At 35.6% G+C, this 15,917-nt stretch overlaps 2 protein-coding genes across 2 annotated transcripts; one reads left to right on the top strand and one right to left on the bottom strand.

The window, feature by feature from the left end:
• The first annotated feature begins 122 nt into the window (after positions 1-122).
• Positions 123-9,567, top strand: LOC111809256 (putative serine/threonine protein kinase IRE). The gene is made up of 17 exons (XM_023695681.2): positions 123-515; positions 636-703; positions 836-1,012; positions 1,111-2,475; positions 2,663-2,835; positions 3,038-3,287; positions 4,230-4,322; positions 4,407-4,547; positions 4,666-4,758; positions 6,167-6,368; positions 6,465-6,550; positions 7,174-7,262; positions 7,702-7,753; positions 7,849-7,905; positions 7,996-8,160; positions 8,590-8,673; positions 9,167-9,567. The coding sequence occupies exons 1-17, from the start codon at positions 179-181 to the stop codon at positions 9,254-9,256; spliced, it is 3,522 nt and encodes a 1,173-aa protein (XP_023551449.2). The 5' UTR covers positions 123-178; the 3' UTR covers positions 9,257-9,567.
• Positions 9,568-12,438: 2,871 nt separating this feature from the next.
• On the bottom strand, positions 12,439-13,501 carry LOC111808952 (MYB-like transcription factor ODO1). Its single transcript, XM_023695205.2, has 2 exons — positions 12,961-13,501; positions 12,439-12,892 (listed from the first exon to the last, which is right to left on the bottom strand). Exons 1-2 carry the CDS (start codon positions 13,221-13,223, stop codon positions 12,445-12,447), a joined length of 711 nt encoding a protein of 236 aa, XP_023550973.2. The 5' UTR covers positions 13,224-13,501; the 3' UTR covers positions 12,439-12,444.
• Between the last annotated feature and the right edge of the window lie 2,416 nt (positions 13,502-15,917).

Raw genomic sequence — 15,917 nt, 5'->3', positions numbered from 1 at the left:
ACACAAGATCTTAACGGAGTTGATTCATCCTCTTCCACGTGTCTTAATCTTACGGCTTCTTCTTCCCGCGAAAATTCCTCTCTCTCAGTCAACCGCTCTCCTCTCCCAATGCCACAATTCCTCAATCTTCAACAAACCGTCACCGGAAAAACTCCTTCTCTCCGGCCACCTCTCCTCTATGTCCGAACCACCTCCTTCCGATCATGATTCATCCTCCTCTGTCGCCAAGCTCCGCAAGATCCCCGCCATTCCTCTTCTCCGCGATTCCATATCCAATGCCAGAGACTCCGATTCCGATGAAGATTATGACCTTGACGAGGATTTTCCTTATGAACCTGACGATTCCTCCATCATTATGGCCTCCTCTCTCGGTTTGAACCACATTCGGACGCGGTCTGGTCCTTTGCCGCAACGGACCTTGGCCGCTGGCATGCCCTCCGATTTGGGAGAAACTTCCAGGACTAATGCCACCGCTGGGACCGAGTCCGAGCCAAAACATTCCTCCACTGATCATGGTATGTAGAATGTGTGATGCATGTGTTTTCTTTTGTTTTTCTCTTGGCTCTGTTTTGGTGCGTGGTTATGTAAGTGTGAGGATTGTTATTGTTTTGTAAAATTTATTCATGTTTCGTTAGGGAAAAAAGTTCTGTGGAGTCAATCGAAATCGTTTAGATATCCAACAGCTCTGAATCATGATTTTGAGGTAATGATTTACACTTGCTTTTCTTCTACCTCTAGTTGTATCTGTATCTGAGTTTGTGCGTTGTAAAATCCGTACCGCTGATGGAGTAGATTGGTTACGTAATGTAGTTCATCGATGGCTGTTCTTGATTAGGTTAATCATGTAGCGTTTGGAAAGGAAATTCAGTCTCCACGATTCCGTGCCATACTGCGTGTTACTAGTGGAAAAAAGAAGAGAACTCTGGATATCAAAAGCTTCTCTCACGAGCTTAATTCCAAGGGAGTTCGCCCTTTTCCAGTTTGGAAGCCTCGGGCCTTTGGATATCTGGAAGTATGTTCTTCCTTCTATTTCACCTTTGTGGTAATGGCTGTTCTCTTTCTCTCCAGCTATGTTGAACGAAGCTACCTGTTGCTTGCTTTAATTTTCAGGAGATCATGGTGGCTATCAGAGCCAAATTTGACAGATTGAAGGATGATGTTAATTACGAACTGGGTATTTTTGCTGGAGATCTGGTAGATACACTTGAAAAGACAGACCGGTCTCTGCCTGAAATAAGAGAAGGTTTGGAGGACCTATTGGTGGTTGCTCGGAAATGTGCAACAATGTCACCTACTGATTTTTGGGCGAAAGGTGAAGGGATTGTCCAAAATCTAGACGACCGGCGGCAGGAGCTGCCATTAGGGGTTCTTAAGCAAGCCCATACCCGCCTTCTTTTCATCTTGACACGATGTACTAGGCTTATTCAGTTTAGAAAGGAAAGTGGTTATGAAAATGAGCACATTTTGGGTCTTCATCAACTTAATGATCCAGGAATTTATCCAGAGAAAATTAGGAAGCTCGAACAACTCGACGTTGGCGATCCATTGACTACAAAAGAAGATATTGAGCAGCAGCTGAAGTTGGTTGGGAAGGATCAAGCCAGTCGCATGGTGAAGCACCATTCAGGTCCAAGTTTTAGTAGTAGTGCTGGAAATGTTGATCTGGACTCTGCGATAAGTATTGACTCATCCACAAGCACATATAGGATGTCATCCTGGAAAAAGCTACCATCAGCAGTTGCCAAGAACCGGAAAGACTCTGACTCTACTGGAACACCTTCTAAGGATAAACTTGAAATGTTGCATGTACATGAAGCTAAGACTGGGAGCATCAATCATTTAGATACCCCATCTATTCCTATTGCGCATTCTGAAGCACCTCCTAAAGAACAAAAATTATCTTGGGGAATATGGGGTTATCAAAATGCTACTTTTGAGAATCTGATGATTTGTCGGATTTGTGAGGTTGAAATTCCTACCATTCATGTTGAGGAGCATTCTCGAATATGTACGATTGCCGATAGGTGTGATTTGAAAGGTTTAACTGTGAACGAGCGCCTTGCACGGGTTGCTACAGCTCTTGAAAAAATACTAGAGTCTTGGACGCCTAAAAGTACACCGAGAAGTAGCAATGTTTCCTGTGGAAATTTTGATACTGTTAAGGTTTCTACATCAAGTATGCAAGAAGATTTTTTTGAGTTATCATCTAAAGGAATCAATTTGTATTGTCAAAACTCAGAGGATTTGCTTGATTCCCTCCCTGTTACTGGCAACTCTTTTTGTATGGAAAGTCAGGATACTTTTCCTGATCCATCATACAATCGACCATTTAATTTCACACCAGAACACAGTACAAAATCAATGTCAGCTGGAACTCTAACACCAAGATCACCTCTTTTAACACCCAGATCCAGCCAGATTGAGTTGGCGTTGCATGGGCGAAGAACAATATCTGAACTTGAAAATTATCAGCAGGTAGTGTTTTCCGTATATCATGGCAACATCCTATTTGTCCTTTGATTCTGTTGAGCTTTGAAGGTATTATTTTGGGATTTGCATAAAATATGAATAAGTACTTCTAGTCTTTCTTAGTTTGTAAAAAGAATTTTCCAAGAACTCATTCATGTTAAATGTCTCAAATAACATGTATGTGGAATAACAGATTTACAAATTATTGGATATTGTTCGTTCCATTGCAAACGTTAACAACTCTGGCTATGGTGCATTGGAGTCTATGCTTGATCGATTAGAAGACCTTAAATATGCAATCCAGGATAGGAAGGTGGATGCTCTTGTCGTGGAGACTTTTGGAAGGCGCATAGAGAAGCTCTTGCAGTGAGTCGACTGGCTTGTTTCACAATTCAATTGCTGTACAATATATTATTTTGTGGAAAGATAAAAACTCTGTCAGCATGCTACATTTTTATTTTATTCTTGCATTAGTACGACCTACTCTGCATCCTTCTTTTTTCCTCCAGTAATTGATATTACTCACATCTATTTCTATGGTTACATCCTGATATTTCTGCATTTACAGGGAAAAATATGTACAACTTTGTGGGCAAATAGAAGATGATAAAGTAGACTCTTCAAATGGAATCGTGGATGAAGAGAGTTCAGTGGAAGATGATGCTGTTCGTAGTTTACGTGCAAGTCCTGTTAACACATGTTCAAAAGATCGAACATCAATTGAAGATTTTGAAATAATTAAACCAATCAGTAGAGGTGCATATGGTCGAGTTTTCCTTGCCAGAAAACGAGCAACTGGAGACTTGTTTGCAATAAAGGTTAGTGTTCCAATAACGGTGAGATGGATGACACATGAAGAACGGAATTTACACCCCCTCTAGAAGCAACTACTCATCTACTTTCCTTATAAACTATTCATGACAACTTCCTTATAAACTATTCATCACAACTTCCTCCAGAAGCTTCATAATAAATATGACATCAACATAACTAACATGATGAAATACATGCTGATATCAGTATTATACTGGGTTTTCATGCTATGCCAAACTAGGCTCATTATGGGTAAAGTTTGAGTTGTCTGGTTACGTGTGCTTATGAAAATTGTTTTTCGTAGTCATTTTAAAAAAAATGCTTTTCTGATGTTTTTTAATTTAAAACTGCTCACAATTTTAATTTTTAATTATCGTGGTTTCATTTGCATTTTATATGCAACAATTTAAAAATAAAATATGCTCACATTATTTTATATCTTAAAAAATTGTATACTGTAAACTTAAAGAGTAACGATAATTTTGTCTACATACTTTTTGTGCCTACTTATAATTGTTTCTAGTTATCAACTTGTTAAATGAATTATTTGAGTCTAAAAACTGTTATATATATTTTTTATGTTACTTACCGAAAAAGAAAACTCTTATTTTTTAAGAGTGGGTTCTATACTAGTCACTAATGAAATCTATCTATGTTGTCACCCTTTTCGGTTTCTAAGGCATTTATAGTGATGTTAGATTATATGTCTGACATGATAGCATATATATAATTATTTATCTTTTGTTTTCTTTTATCTCTTTGCACATGTTAAAATGATATTGAACCAAGTAGATATGCAGTCCAAAGTCAATGGGGGAATAATTTGTATTATTAAACTTAAAATTGGATATTTTTCTTAGTATGCCGTCTGCGTGTTCTAAGTTTGAATGGAGGAGATTATCTTTGTTGTACTTTAAAGTAAATAGTCCGTTTGTATGATACTTCAGGTTTTAAAGAAGGCTGATATGATACGCAAGAATGCAGTTGAAAGTATTTTGGCTGAACGTAATATCCTCATCTCAGTTCGCAACCCTTTTGTGGTTAGTTGTTTCAATAATTTATTTCCCTCTAAGGAAGCATTGTATGTGTTAATTTCTCATTTTTGTAAATGTGGTTATGAACAGGTCCGCTTTTTCTACTCTTTCACATGTAGGGAAAATTTGTATCTGGTCATGGAATATTTAAATGGTGGCGATATTTATTCCTTACTGAGAAACCTGGGGTGCTTAGATGAAGATATGGCTCGAATTTATATCGCTGAAATTGTAAGAAAATGATATTTCCTTTTCTTTTCTATTTCCTTTTTCTATACTACTACTATTACTATGATTATCACCATCATCGAAAAAACGACTAGTTAATGCATGTCTTGATACTTTTCAGGTTCTTGCTTTGGAATATTTGCACTCCTTAAATGTGATTCACAGAGACTTAAAGCCAGATAACTTATTGATTGGTCAAGATGGTCACATTAAGGTGTGGGCTTCAGTTTTCCTTTATTTCTCAATATTTTGTAATTTTTGGCAATCCCATAGATTTGTGGAAATATTCGTCGTGAAACAAAGTTGTTAAAGTACATTCATTATGTCCCTGCTGTTAGTTTTTATGGCAATAGTGTCAAGAACTAGCAGCAGTTAAATTCTTATGTTATGAAGTTGAATCTTAGGCAAAGTAATTCTGTTTATGTCATAGCTTAAAACTATCCACTCCAAAATTTGAAATACCAGGTTGTTCAAATTTTAGGAGGTATTCTTTGTCATTGGAAGGAAAAGCTTTCTCACGTATTCTATTGAGAAGTTATTTGGGGATTTTAGGCAGGTGCGTAATGGAAAAGGTTGGATAGGTTTCTATCAGGTCTTACAAAAATTATAGAAAATTCCCTAGACTGATCCTTGTGGCACTTTCTTAGGAGCTTTTATTCAGATTGTAAGGATTCTAATAACATGGGCTGGAACCTTGAAGGAAACCGTCCAACTTGGAGAAGATCGAAGTGGCTGATTTATTCTAAATTTTTCTTGGTAGGTCTCTGATCGGCCTTCAGTAGGGACTATATATTAAGCAGGTGTAAAATTGGTAGGAATGCTTTTTGTTAGTTAGTTGGGGAGAGTTTTTAAATCTTTAATAGGCTGTTTGTGCTTGGTGATTAATTGATGGTCAGTTATTAATAATATTTATCTCGTTTGCTTCATTTCATCCATTTGTTCTTATCAGTTTCCTCTAGAACCTATATTACCTTCCATTTGAATAAGGAAAAACCTCCCAATAGTTCTCTCAGTAAAGCCATTTCAAAGATGAGGCTACAAACGTCATTTCGCTCGGGCATTTGGTCCTTAGGATAGTAATAGATACCTTGCTTAGAAGATTCTACTAGATCTGTCCTTTAAACGTAGTGCGTTTCGTTGAAATAAAAAAGGCGTGGAGAATTGCAATCCTTCAACTCTGTTTTTCAGTTGCAATCTAGCTTGTGGCTGCTGCAAAAGCTTCTGAATATATTCTTCAATTAAGTTGCCAGGAATCTTTGAAGAATAAGGCAGTGGTTGTTTATATGAATGTGGGGTTATATCATGTTTTAATTTAGACTTGCAACATGATATAACTTTTTGGTAGAGTTAGATTTTGTAGATTATGAAGGAATGAGAAAGATCAGCAACCTCCTATAGATGAAAAATGAAAATAACTAAAAAAAGGGATATTATTACTATACGGCTAGTGCAGTAAGAACACGACTGCTATAGGAAGAAACTGTTGGATTCTTTAATAGGAAGTGGAATCCATGTACACTCATTTTTATAATGTTCTTTTAGTTCGTTTTGAACTTCTTGAGAAACGTTGAAGTTGTTTTTGCTTGTCATTTCTTAGAAACCTCTTCTTCTTTTTGTTACAGTTAACAGATTTTGGGCTCTCCAAGATTGGTCTTATCAATAGTACAGATGATTTCACAGGTCCATCAATCAATGGAACTGCTTCACTTGGAGACAATGGTCCAACATCTCAATCTTTGTCAAAAAGAGAACACAGACAAAAGCATTCAGTAGTTGGTACTCCAGACTATTTGGCCCCTGAGATACTTCTAGGCATGGGACACGGTTTGTAACCAATAGGCGTAGTATCCGGCGTACAAGAACTTGAATTATTCTCAATGAAGCCTTATCATATTATTTTTGTCTACTTGTTTCTTGCAGGTGTAACTGCTGATTGGTGGTCTGTTGGTGTAATCCTTTTCGAGATGCTTGTAGGATTACCGCCGTTCAATGCAGAAAGTCCACAGGTTGAATCTGCTACTAGAATTCTTAACATGCAGTGTACAAGGCTGATCATATTTCTTTGAATGCGTAATTTTTCTTCTAAGCTAAAGTTAATTAGGAATGAATGCATACAACCTAAACCATGAATATTTATATAATAAAGCAGCTAAATGAAGCCAAACTAACCACCTAACTCCAACGGCTAAATCTTAGCATCATGGACCAGCTTGGTTAAACATACCAATGGTCGCATCCAACGGCTTTACATTGTGAAGGTGCTGATCTTAAACAGTCGAGCAATTAACATCTTTCCCCTTATATTCTTGTATAAATCCATTGTTATCGTGTTTGTGCTGAAAAAGTTCCTTCTGGACTTCGTTTTTTTTTTTTCCCGGAAGGTCTATTTGATATGATGATTGCATGACAGTTCTTAAAAAGAGAGTCAATTTTTGCGTATCTAAATCAATGCTTCTAAAATAAGTAGAAATAACACACAATATTACGCGCTCTATTTGATAGCGTATCTGTTTGGTGTGATTGGGATTTGAAAATTTAATACAGAGCTTTGTAGCTCTTGTTTCTTGGTAATACATTTGTTAACTGCCCAACATTGTGATTGACCAAAGGAGTTATTATTTCATTGCAGCAAATTTTTGATAATATCATTAATAGAGACATACCATGGCCCAAGATACCAGACGAGATGAGTTATGAAGCCCATGATTTGATTGACAAGTAAGATTCATTGAAACCTTTTCTGTAATAACAGCATATCAAAATTTACAGTTTTCAGTTTATTTGCTGCCTCAAATGGTTGTTTGATTTTATCTTCTTTTTTTTTTTTAACCAGAAACCAAACTTTTCATTAATGTATGAAAAGCTAATAGAGAGTACAAGAATTCAAAGTCTACTAAGTGTAGACTAATAAAGATGAAATGAAAAAAGAAAGAGGGAAACTAAAGATAGACCTTAACAAAAAGCCTCCCAATCATTACAAATACTATTACGAGAATACTCATAGAAAAATTTAGATAAGGAATACTAATGAGAAGTTTTGATCTTGATGAATTGAAAATGATATAGAAAATTCTTTGGTTTCTTTCCAACTAAAACTGCGAAAGAATTGTTTTATAAGTATTATGTTATCCATGAACGCCAATGCACTATGTTTCAGATTGCTGACTGAAAATTCTGTTCAAAGACTGGGAGCTACTGGAGCCGGAGAGGTAATTGTATAATTCCTTGCAAAAAACAGTAGTTTTGCTAGGTAATTATGATTTATTAAATGAAACGAAAGATTGGAACTGTTTTCTTCTGTCAGGTCAAGCGGCATCTTTTCTTCAAAGATATTAACTGGGATACACTTGCAAGGCAGAAGGTATTCATCATTGTTGCACGAAAGAATTGGTTGACCTAATTCTTTATAGATTTATGAACCTTAAAGGAAGATTGTATTTTTTTTTAACAGGCCATGTTTATACCATCAGCAGAGCCACAGGATACAAGTTATTTCATGAGCCGTTATGTATGGAATCCAGAAGATGAGGATTTTAACTGTGGAAGTGACTTTGATGATCATGATTTGACAGATACTTGCAGCAGTAGTTCACTTAGTAACCAACAAGATGAAGATGTAAGCTAGTTTGCCTGTCTTGGACATATGCTTTTGATAAACTGAATCATCTCTGTTACCCTATATCTGGTATTTATTAATTGGAAGAATCCTCAATAAGAATTGCCACAATGTCAATAAAGCATATTACTAATGGTAAGGTTTAGGCTATCTATCACCAAGATGATCTCCCGATCTAAGAAAGAAATCCACATCTTTGTTTGGTGGCAACCAAGTATCACGGTTGTCATATTTAACTAATGATACTTACTCATATTGAAACCCCTGGATCAACATTTAAGAATCAAAAGATGCACACCATACATGGTGGTATGAATCTCTTAATCATACTCCTCTCCCCCAGTTTGATTGTTGAAATCAATATAAATCCATTATGTCTTTGAGATTGTTATATCCTCCAGTTTGATTGTTTTGATGTCATTGATACAGGGAGACGAATGTGGCAGTTTGGCTGACTTCGGTACATCATCAGCCCTTTCTGTGAAGTATTCGTTCAGCAATTTCTCTTTCAAGGTAAGGCGTACTAGGCCTAGAATTTTTTTTCTTTTTCCATCGAAGATATTTGCATGGTATATTTCATTCAAAGAGGTGAAGAGAATAATTGTGGTTTATAAAGAATCCAACATTCTCACTAATGTTGGAAATGGACTTCTTTAAGGTACATAAACAGCAGAGAATAATAATTAAATGAATCCAAATGATTTCTCAGAAATTATAAGTTCTGTACAAATTTTATTTTCTATCATTATAGACATCCATTCTCTTGGGTTGAAAGTTGTTGAGGATTATTGGGAGTGAGTCCCACGTTGGTTAATTTAGTGGAAGATCATAGGTTTATATAAGTGAGGAATAAATACTATCTCCATTGGTATGAGGCCTTTTGGGGAAGCCCAAAGCAAAGCCATGATAGCTTATGCTTAAAGTGGACAATATCATACCATTGTGGAGAGTCGTGATTCCTAACAAAAGTGACATCAAATGATGCAGAAACTTCATTCTTCTGCAGAATTTATCACAATTGGCTTCCATCAATTATGACTTGGTTGTGAAGAGCAGTCAAAACTCACCAGATGTATCCAAGCCATCCATTCCTTGAAGCTAATTCACACCAAGTTTGGCTGCTTCATCATCCTTTGCTTCCAAACAACTGGTAAGAATGAAAACTTGGCATCACTTTTAAGCTTGTTTTGTTTTATTGCTTAGCGCAGCTCTAGTGAGGTATTTAACCCTCTTGTATTATTACTGTCAGGTAATATGTACATTAAAAGCATAGTAATAGTTCATTCTCAGAATTGTGTAAATATATGTTCTAGTGTAAATTAGGGAGATGTATTTTCATGACTCATGTGGATCTCTGAATATGTTCTGTAAAGTACTAAAATTCAACTCTGTACAGAGTTTTCTGAACCCTTTAAGACTTTGAAAATGCTGCATTTTCTCAATATGCTGTTTGTTTGAAGGATATTGTTCAATGGACTGTTGATAATCAGTTTCTGGAATTGTGGATAAGTGTATAGGTAATGCATGAGAAGTTCTACCGTTTACATTCATTCATTGCATATTATACTTTATCATATGCTGGGTGATACCAACCTCGATATTGTCTGCTTTAGCCGATTACATATTGTCATCAGTTTCATAGTTTTGAAATGTATTTGCTAGGGAAAAGTTTCTACTCTTGTAAGGAATGTTTTGTTCCCTCTCCAATCGATGTGGGATTTCACAATCCACCCCCCTTCCCCTTGGGGGGTCCAGCGTCCTCGCTGGCACACCGCCCGATGTCTAGCTCTAATATCATTTCTAATAGTCCAAACTCATCGCTAACAGATATTGTCCGCTTTGGCCCGTTACGTACACTGTTAGCTTCAAGGTTTTAAAACGCGTCTACTAGAGAGAGTTTTCCACACCAAAGAATGTTTTGTTTCCTTCGTCAACCAATATGGAATCTCACATATACCCTACCTTACTGCCCTCCGGTTCATATGTAGAGAATGAAAACCAATATTTGCTTTATTTGGTATCAAATGCGATGTACGGAAAACATCTTTCAAGAGTAATAATATCATTACATGAACCGTAAATGTATGAATATGATGTACTAAAAATCTGCTACCGTTACTTACGGAATAGGTAACAAAGCAATTGAGGCTATTCTAACATGGAAGGTATTTAGCCATTGTTTCTTGTTTTTTTTTCTTTCACTTTTTTGAAAGGAAGAAAAAAAAAAAAAAAAAAACATTTTGGTAATCACCTGTCTCTTGTTTTCTGAAATTTTAAATTAAAATGGTAACATTTATATGAAATTAAAATTTTAAAATTAAATATTCAAAAACTTTAAGTAATACTTTTATTTATGTTTTTGGAAAAAGTAGAACAAAAAAACAAAAAATAGGAACGCTTACGTATCTTAAAAACGAGAAATACCAAACGACTCCTTAAAAACATGTCTATCTTATCTTCACCATAACCGCTAGACATGCCTGCATCCACTCGCTAACGTAAATCCATAAATGGTATGATAGACAAATCGTCCAATCTCACAATTGTGTCGGCTTCTGGAACCTTTTTAAAACCGTTCATACTACTTTCGATTTTAGTTCAATTTTATCCCTATAATTTTAAAATATTCATTTTTATGTTTATACTTTCAACTTTTGTCCATTTTGGTCATTTCATTTTTATTTTATCGAAATATTCTTATGACACTTCATTCACTAACATTTATAAAATATAGTCATCAATTTGCATTAAATTAAATTTGCATTAAATTAAATTTAAATTTGCAAATGAGTATTAAAATGTTTAGGAACAAAAATCATCGTATAATTCAAGGAGGATTATCTCTACAAACTAGCACGAGTTCTTTTAGCATTTTTTTTTTCTTTTCGTTCTAAGAAACATGTGAGTAAAAACAAAATATATTATAAGAATTTGTGTTGGTCTATAAGGTTAGTCATTCATTTTTGGATCCCGTTCAAAATAAGTAGCTAATATAGGCATGTTACACGGGATGCAACGAAATGTCGAGACTCTGAATCCGAATTCTGAACATAAGGCATTACACACATACATGCAATGTATATATTCGGCCTTACGAATGAAGTCACATGACTAGCATTTTCCCTGATAATCCGCTTTCGGTTGAAATTTGTCTTATACCTTAAAATATGGCTTTATATGGGTGGCATTTAAGTTATTTCTCCAAACTTATGCACAAAACATTCAAAACTTAACGGATTAAACTTGTATTTACTTTCTAAAAAAATTAATTTTTAGAGTTAAATAACCCTCGTAGACTATTTATTCAACATTTTGTTCAGTTTTTTAGGACTACACCAAATTCTCGACTATCAGTGCAGGTTTTAAGAAAATTTCAGAGAAAAAATACAAACCTTTACCGTCACTCAATAATTATTTTTTTCACTGTCCTATCTAAAAAAAGGACCCGCGAATCACTTTACAAAAGACTCGAAACTCTTCTCGATCTTATAGACAAGCTAGGTTATGTGTTTTAAAATAGGCCAAAACATTGAGTTAATGTTCCCCAACAACTATCTTTGGTGTGTCCAATCTTCCTACCATGCACACAAAAACAATTTACCCTTACAAAGTCAACCAACATCTTCATGTCTTATTACCTATTTTGCCCTTAGGTTGATGTAATTACCAAGGCTATTATTGACTTTTACACATCTTGGCTAAGAGGGTCTTACATTTTGCCCGTTCGGGCTAGCAACGAATATGTCCATGATTCAAATAAAAATTCAGTACTTGATGATCCCGACATTCCTCTACACCTCTACGACATGACCGTGTTACCCATTTGTGTTCAGAACAACATGGATATCTGATTAAAAGTTTAAGAACTTATTAGACACAAACTTAAAATATAAAAGGGTTTAGGGTTTAGAATATTAAGGATTGGGGTCATTTGGTATATTTATCCTCCGTCGCTGCTTCCAATGGGAGCCTAAACCATGTCGTAGTTGTAGCCATGGCTATTCATCTTCTTGTCGATGGGATATGCGGAGGGGAAATGGTATTACTAACCACAAAATTTGGTACTCAATTTCCATTTCTTTGCGTTGTTTATTTCATTGAAGGATCTTTTGATCGCATTTACATTTCTGAATCTCATATCTTTCTGCGCAAACATTTTCTTAGCAACAATGTTCTTGTAAAGTTTCGCATCTTTCTGTAGAGTTTGATTTCTCATGTTCAATTCCAAAATAGAAGCTAGAAATTAGAGTAGGATGAGAATGAACTGAATCGCTGGGGTGTTTTTCAGTCTTTTTCTCCCATGCCCGCCAACTGTTTGTTAAAATTCCCAGAAGAACCCAACTCACAATCCTTGTCTCCAAGGTCCTTGTAGTAATCCAGCAACTGATTCAAGCTATCCTCTGAGGAATGTGGTCCAAAATCAGTGTAGGATTCAGTGCCCCATGTTGAGAAATTGGACCATGAAGCATCTTGAAGAGCCTCCATCCAAATTTGGCTTGTTAATGGCTGATCTTTTGCAGGGAAATTAGGTTCTGATAATGGAGATATGGCGGCTGAGGAGGAATCAGTGGAGCTTCCTTGGCTGCTGCTCTCTGTCTGTGGCTTCTGCAAAGGCTGGTGTGTAACAGGATCTATCCCCATCTTGATGAGCTTCTTCTTGATGTGGGTGTTCCAATAATTCTTGATCTCGTTGTCTGTTCTTCCCGGTAATCCCGCCGCAATCTTTGACCATCTGAGACAGAAAATTATTCATGATTAAGCAAAAAATGATACTCATGGTGTGAGTTATTGTTGAGCTACCTGTTGCCAAGGCGAGCATGCAGGTCGATGACTAATTGTTCTTCAGCTTCATCGAGGAGACCGCGCTTCAAGTCGGGTCGGAGGTAATTGGTCCATCGGAGACGACAGCTCTTGCCGCAGCGACGGAGGCCAGCAAGCTTGGGGACAGCCCTCCAGCAGCAAGGGCCGTAGGAGAGAATGAAGGTGAAGAGCTTGTTGTCTTCTTCAGCAGTCCATGGGCCCTTCTTGACACCAAGTTTGTCACAGCAAGGCTGCCTTCCCATCACTACAAATACCAAAGGTAGAGCTTTAAGGTCAAATTGTGATCCCAAAAGGCCTCACTTCACCCACCATTTTATACCTCTAACTCGCCTTTGTCTTTCTCATATACCCCTTGTCCTTGTGCATGTGCTATACATGTGGGAAAGAGAGAGAACAAAAACCCCTAAAATACTCAACTTCCCTTCCTTAGAACAAAAAGTAAGAATTATTTAGTTGAGAAAATGAAGGGTTAATGGTAACTTTATTTTCTTTTTGTTGCTACATGAATACAACTTTTGGGTTAAAGGTGTGGAAACCTCTCTCCAGCAGACGGTTTTGAAACCGTGAAGTTGACGATGATTCATAACCGGAAAAACGGACACTATCTACTAGGGATGAGTTTGGGCTGTTACAGGTACGAGTAAACTCTTCTCATTTCCATTACTGTCACCTATTTTTAATCTCGAGAATCGAGTTTTCCAAAATGTCTCTGTTTTTTTTTTTGTTGTTTTTTAATTTATTCTAAACCACAATAATTATATAGAGATGTCCATTTAACCCATCATACTTATGTAAGTGAAGAATGAGGAAGGAAATAGGGATTTTTTTTTTTTTTTTTTTTTTGATTAAATAGGATCATGGACATGGAACATACCCCGTCCTCGCCCGAATTCTCTATCATCACCTCGATAATTCTCGATATAAATATTTAAAGAAAATTGTATAAAATATCCTAATAAAAGCAATAATATTTCATAAGAAAAATATAACCTAATTTCTAAAATTAAAAAAAAATCAATTTTAATATTTTAATGTAGAATTTTAATAATCTTGTAAAAATTTATAATAATAATAGTAATAATAAATAAATAATTGGGGAGGATATAGGGGACGAGAAATATAATTATCCTCATTTAGTCAACAAGTAGAAAACTCTCCCTCTCCCATACCCCTGGTGAACGGTGATTTTCCACTCTGTTCGGAGTGAATCTACACGAATTCGATGAATATTTCTAGTTTTGTTATACATTTAATAAATTTTTATTTCCCTTTATTAATTATTATAAAACAATATATCATGATGAATATATAGTTAAAAAAAGAAAAAAAAAATCACAAAATAGCGATGCAATAGGATCACGCAAAGCCTACCCTCTAAGAAGTCGCTTTCATGTTCATTGAAAGACTATGATCCTTTCCTTCCCCTTTCTTCCGGTGGTGCCTCTATTCTCTTCTACATTTTTTTTTTTTAGCTCAAAATTATGGTTTCCAATTTCTTCCTCATTTCTTATCGTATCTCCATAAGTTTCGTATGAACGTATGACGTGAATCTTAATTTTCTCTACATCGATTTTTTTTTTTAATAAATTTAATAAAACTAGTGAAGAAGTCAAATTTCTAACTGATTCATGAAATTTGGATTCTGCACATGATGGTCCCATCATTTTCCTGTAACGATTCACGCATAGGATTTGGAATCTGAATTTTACACATGATGACCCCAACATTTCCTTGCATCTAGGGCGACATAGTCACGCTAGCTACTCCCCGTTTCTAATGACACTTGATGTCCCAACATTCTCCTACATCCTCTGCGACATGCTCACATTACTTACTCTTCATGTCTAAGAGTGAAGTCTATCCCCACAGACCAACATGAGTCATTCCAGGATACTTTGTCCCTACTCAAATGCATTTTAGGAAAATTTTCAAGAGTTCACCCTGTTGGATGACGGAAGTCCCACATCGACTAATTTAAGGAATGATTATGAGTTTATAAGTGAGGAATACTAACTCCATTGGAATGAGGCATTTTGGGGAAGCCAAAGCAAAGTCATGAGAGCTTATGCTCAAAGTGGACAATATCATACGATTGTGGAGAGTCGTGTTCGTCTAACACACCCAACATAGAATTGATTCACGTCTGATCTTGATTTGAAATTAAAAATAAATAAGGAAAGAGATGAAAGTTAGAGGATGGGCTTTGGTAACTGGGCTGGCCCAAGTTGGTGCACATAAACCGTATGACGATCTTTTTAAATTTTAATATTCAACTTGAACCCAACTAATCGAGAAACTCAACTCAATTCCAAAAATTTTATAGCGGAATCTAAGTTTTATAATTTGAATCGAGTTATTCGGGTTATCAGATTATCAGGTTATTTAAACACATCTAATATAAATTTTTCTCAATTTTAGAATAAAGCTTTCGAGATGGCCTTATGTGCTAGAGGTGTTTGTCGGTTCGAACGTTTTTTAGACCGAACTCAATTCTTCGAATTATTAAATTTTCAATCGAAACAACCCTTATTAAGTAAATTTCAACAACATATAAATACATCGATAATTCTACCTGATCTTTATATGTTTCAGCTCCTACAATGTCAAATCTCTAAAAGATCTTTTTTGCTATGACTCGAACACAGAATCTAGGTTCGTAAAAATTTCTATAAAAATTAATTTTAAATAATAAATAAATAAATGCAACTATAATTTTTTCCTTTTTTTTTTTCATAAAATGAGTAAAAAAGTTTATTGGTGGAGGAATCTTATTACTTTATGGTTGGGTGTTTAAGTATTTTTTATTTTCTTTAATCATTATGGATTTCTTTATCCCTTCGTAAAGTTTCTCTATTTTTTTAAAATTAAAAATACAACTTTTATTTCTTTACCTTTCTTTATATTATATTATTTGACATTATTTTTTAATTTTGCTT

This window comes from Cucurbita pepo, chromosome 13 (assembly GCF_057944985.1).
Source record: "Cucurbita pepo subsp. pepo isolate OVF chromosome 13, ASM5794498v1, whole genome shotgun sequence".
Taxonomy (NCBI): domain Eukaryota; kingdom Viridiplantae; phylum Streptophyta; class Magnoliopsida; order Cucurbitales; family Cucurbitaceae; genus Cucurbita; species Cucurbita pepo.
The sequence above is the reverse complement of the archived record's forward strand: the minus strand, read 5'-3'. Positions and strand labels throughout refer to the sequence as shown.

Bases quoted from the DNA above. Each gene is read 5' to 3' on its own strand.
- LOC111809256 (XM_023695681.2), top strand. From the start codon at position 179: ATGTCCGAACCACCTCCTTCCGATCATGATTCATCCTCCTCTGTCGCC. The intron at 2,836-3,037 runs GTGAGTCGACTG...CTGCATTTACAG, and splicing joins CGCATAGAGAAGCTCTTGCA to GGAAAAATATGTACAACTTT. The intron at 4,323-4,406 runs GTTAGTTGTTTC...GGTTATGAACAG, and splicing joins CAGTTCGCAACCCTTTTGTG to GTCCGCTTTTTCTACTCTTT.
- LOC111808952 (XM_023695205.2), bottom strand. From the start codon at position 13,223: ATGGGAAGGCAGCCTTGCTGTGACAAACTTGGTGTCAAGAAGGGCCCA. The intron at 12,893-12,960 runs GTAGCTCAACAA...TTTCTGTCTCAG, and splicing joins CATGCTCGCCTTGGCAACAG to ATGGTCAAAGATTGCGGCGG.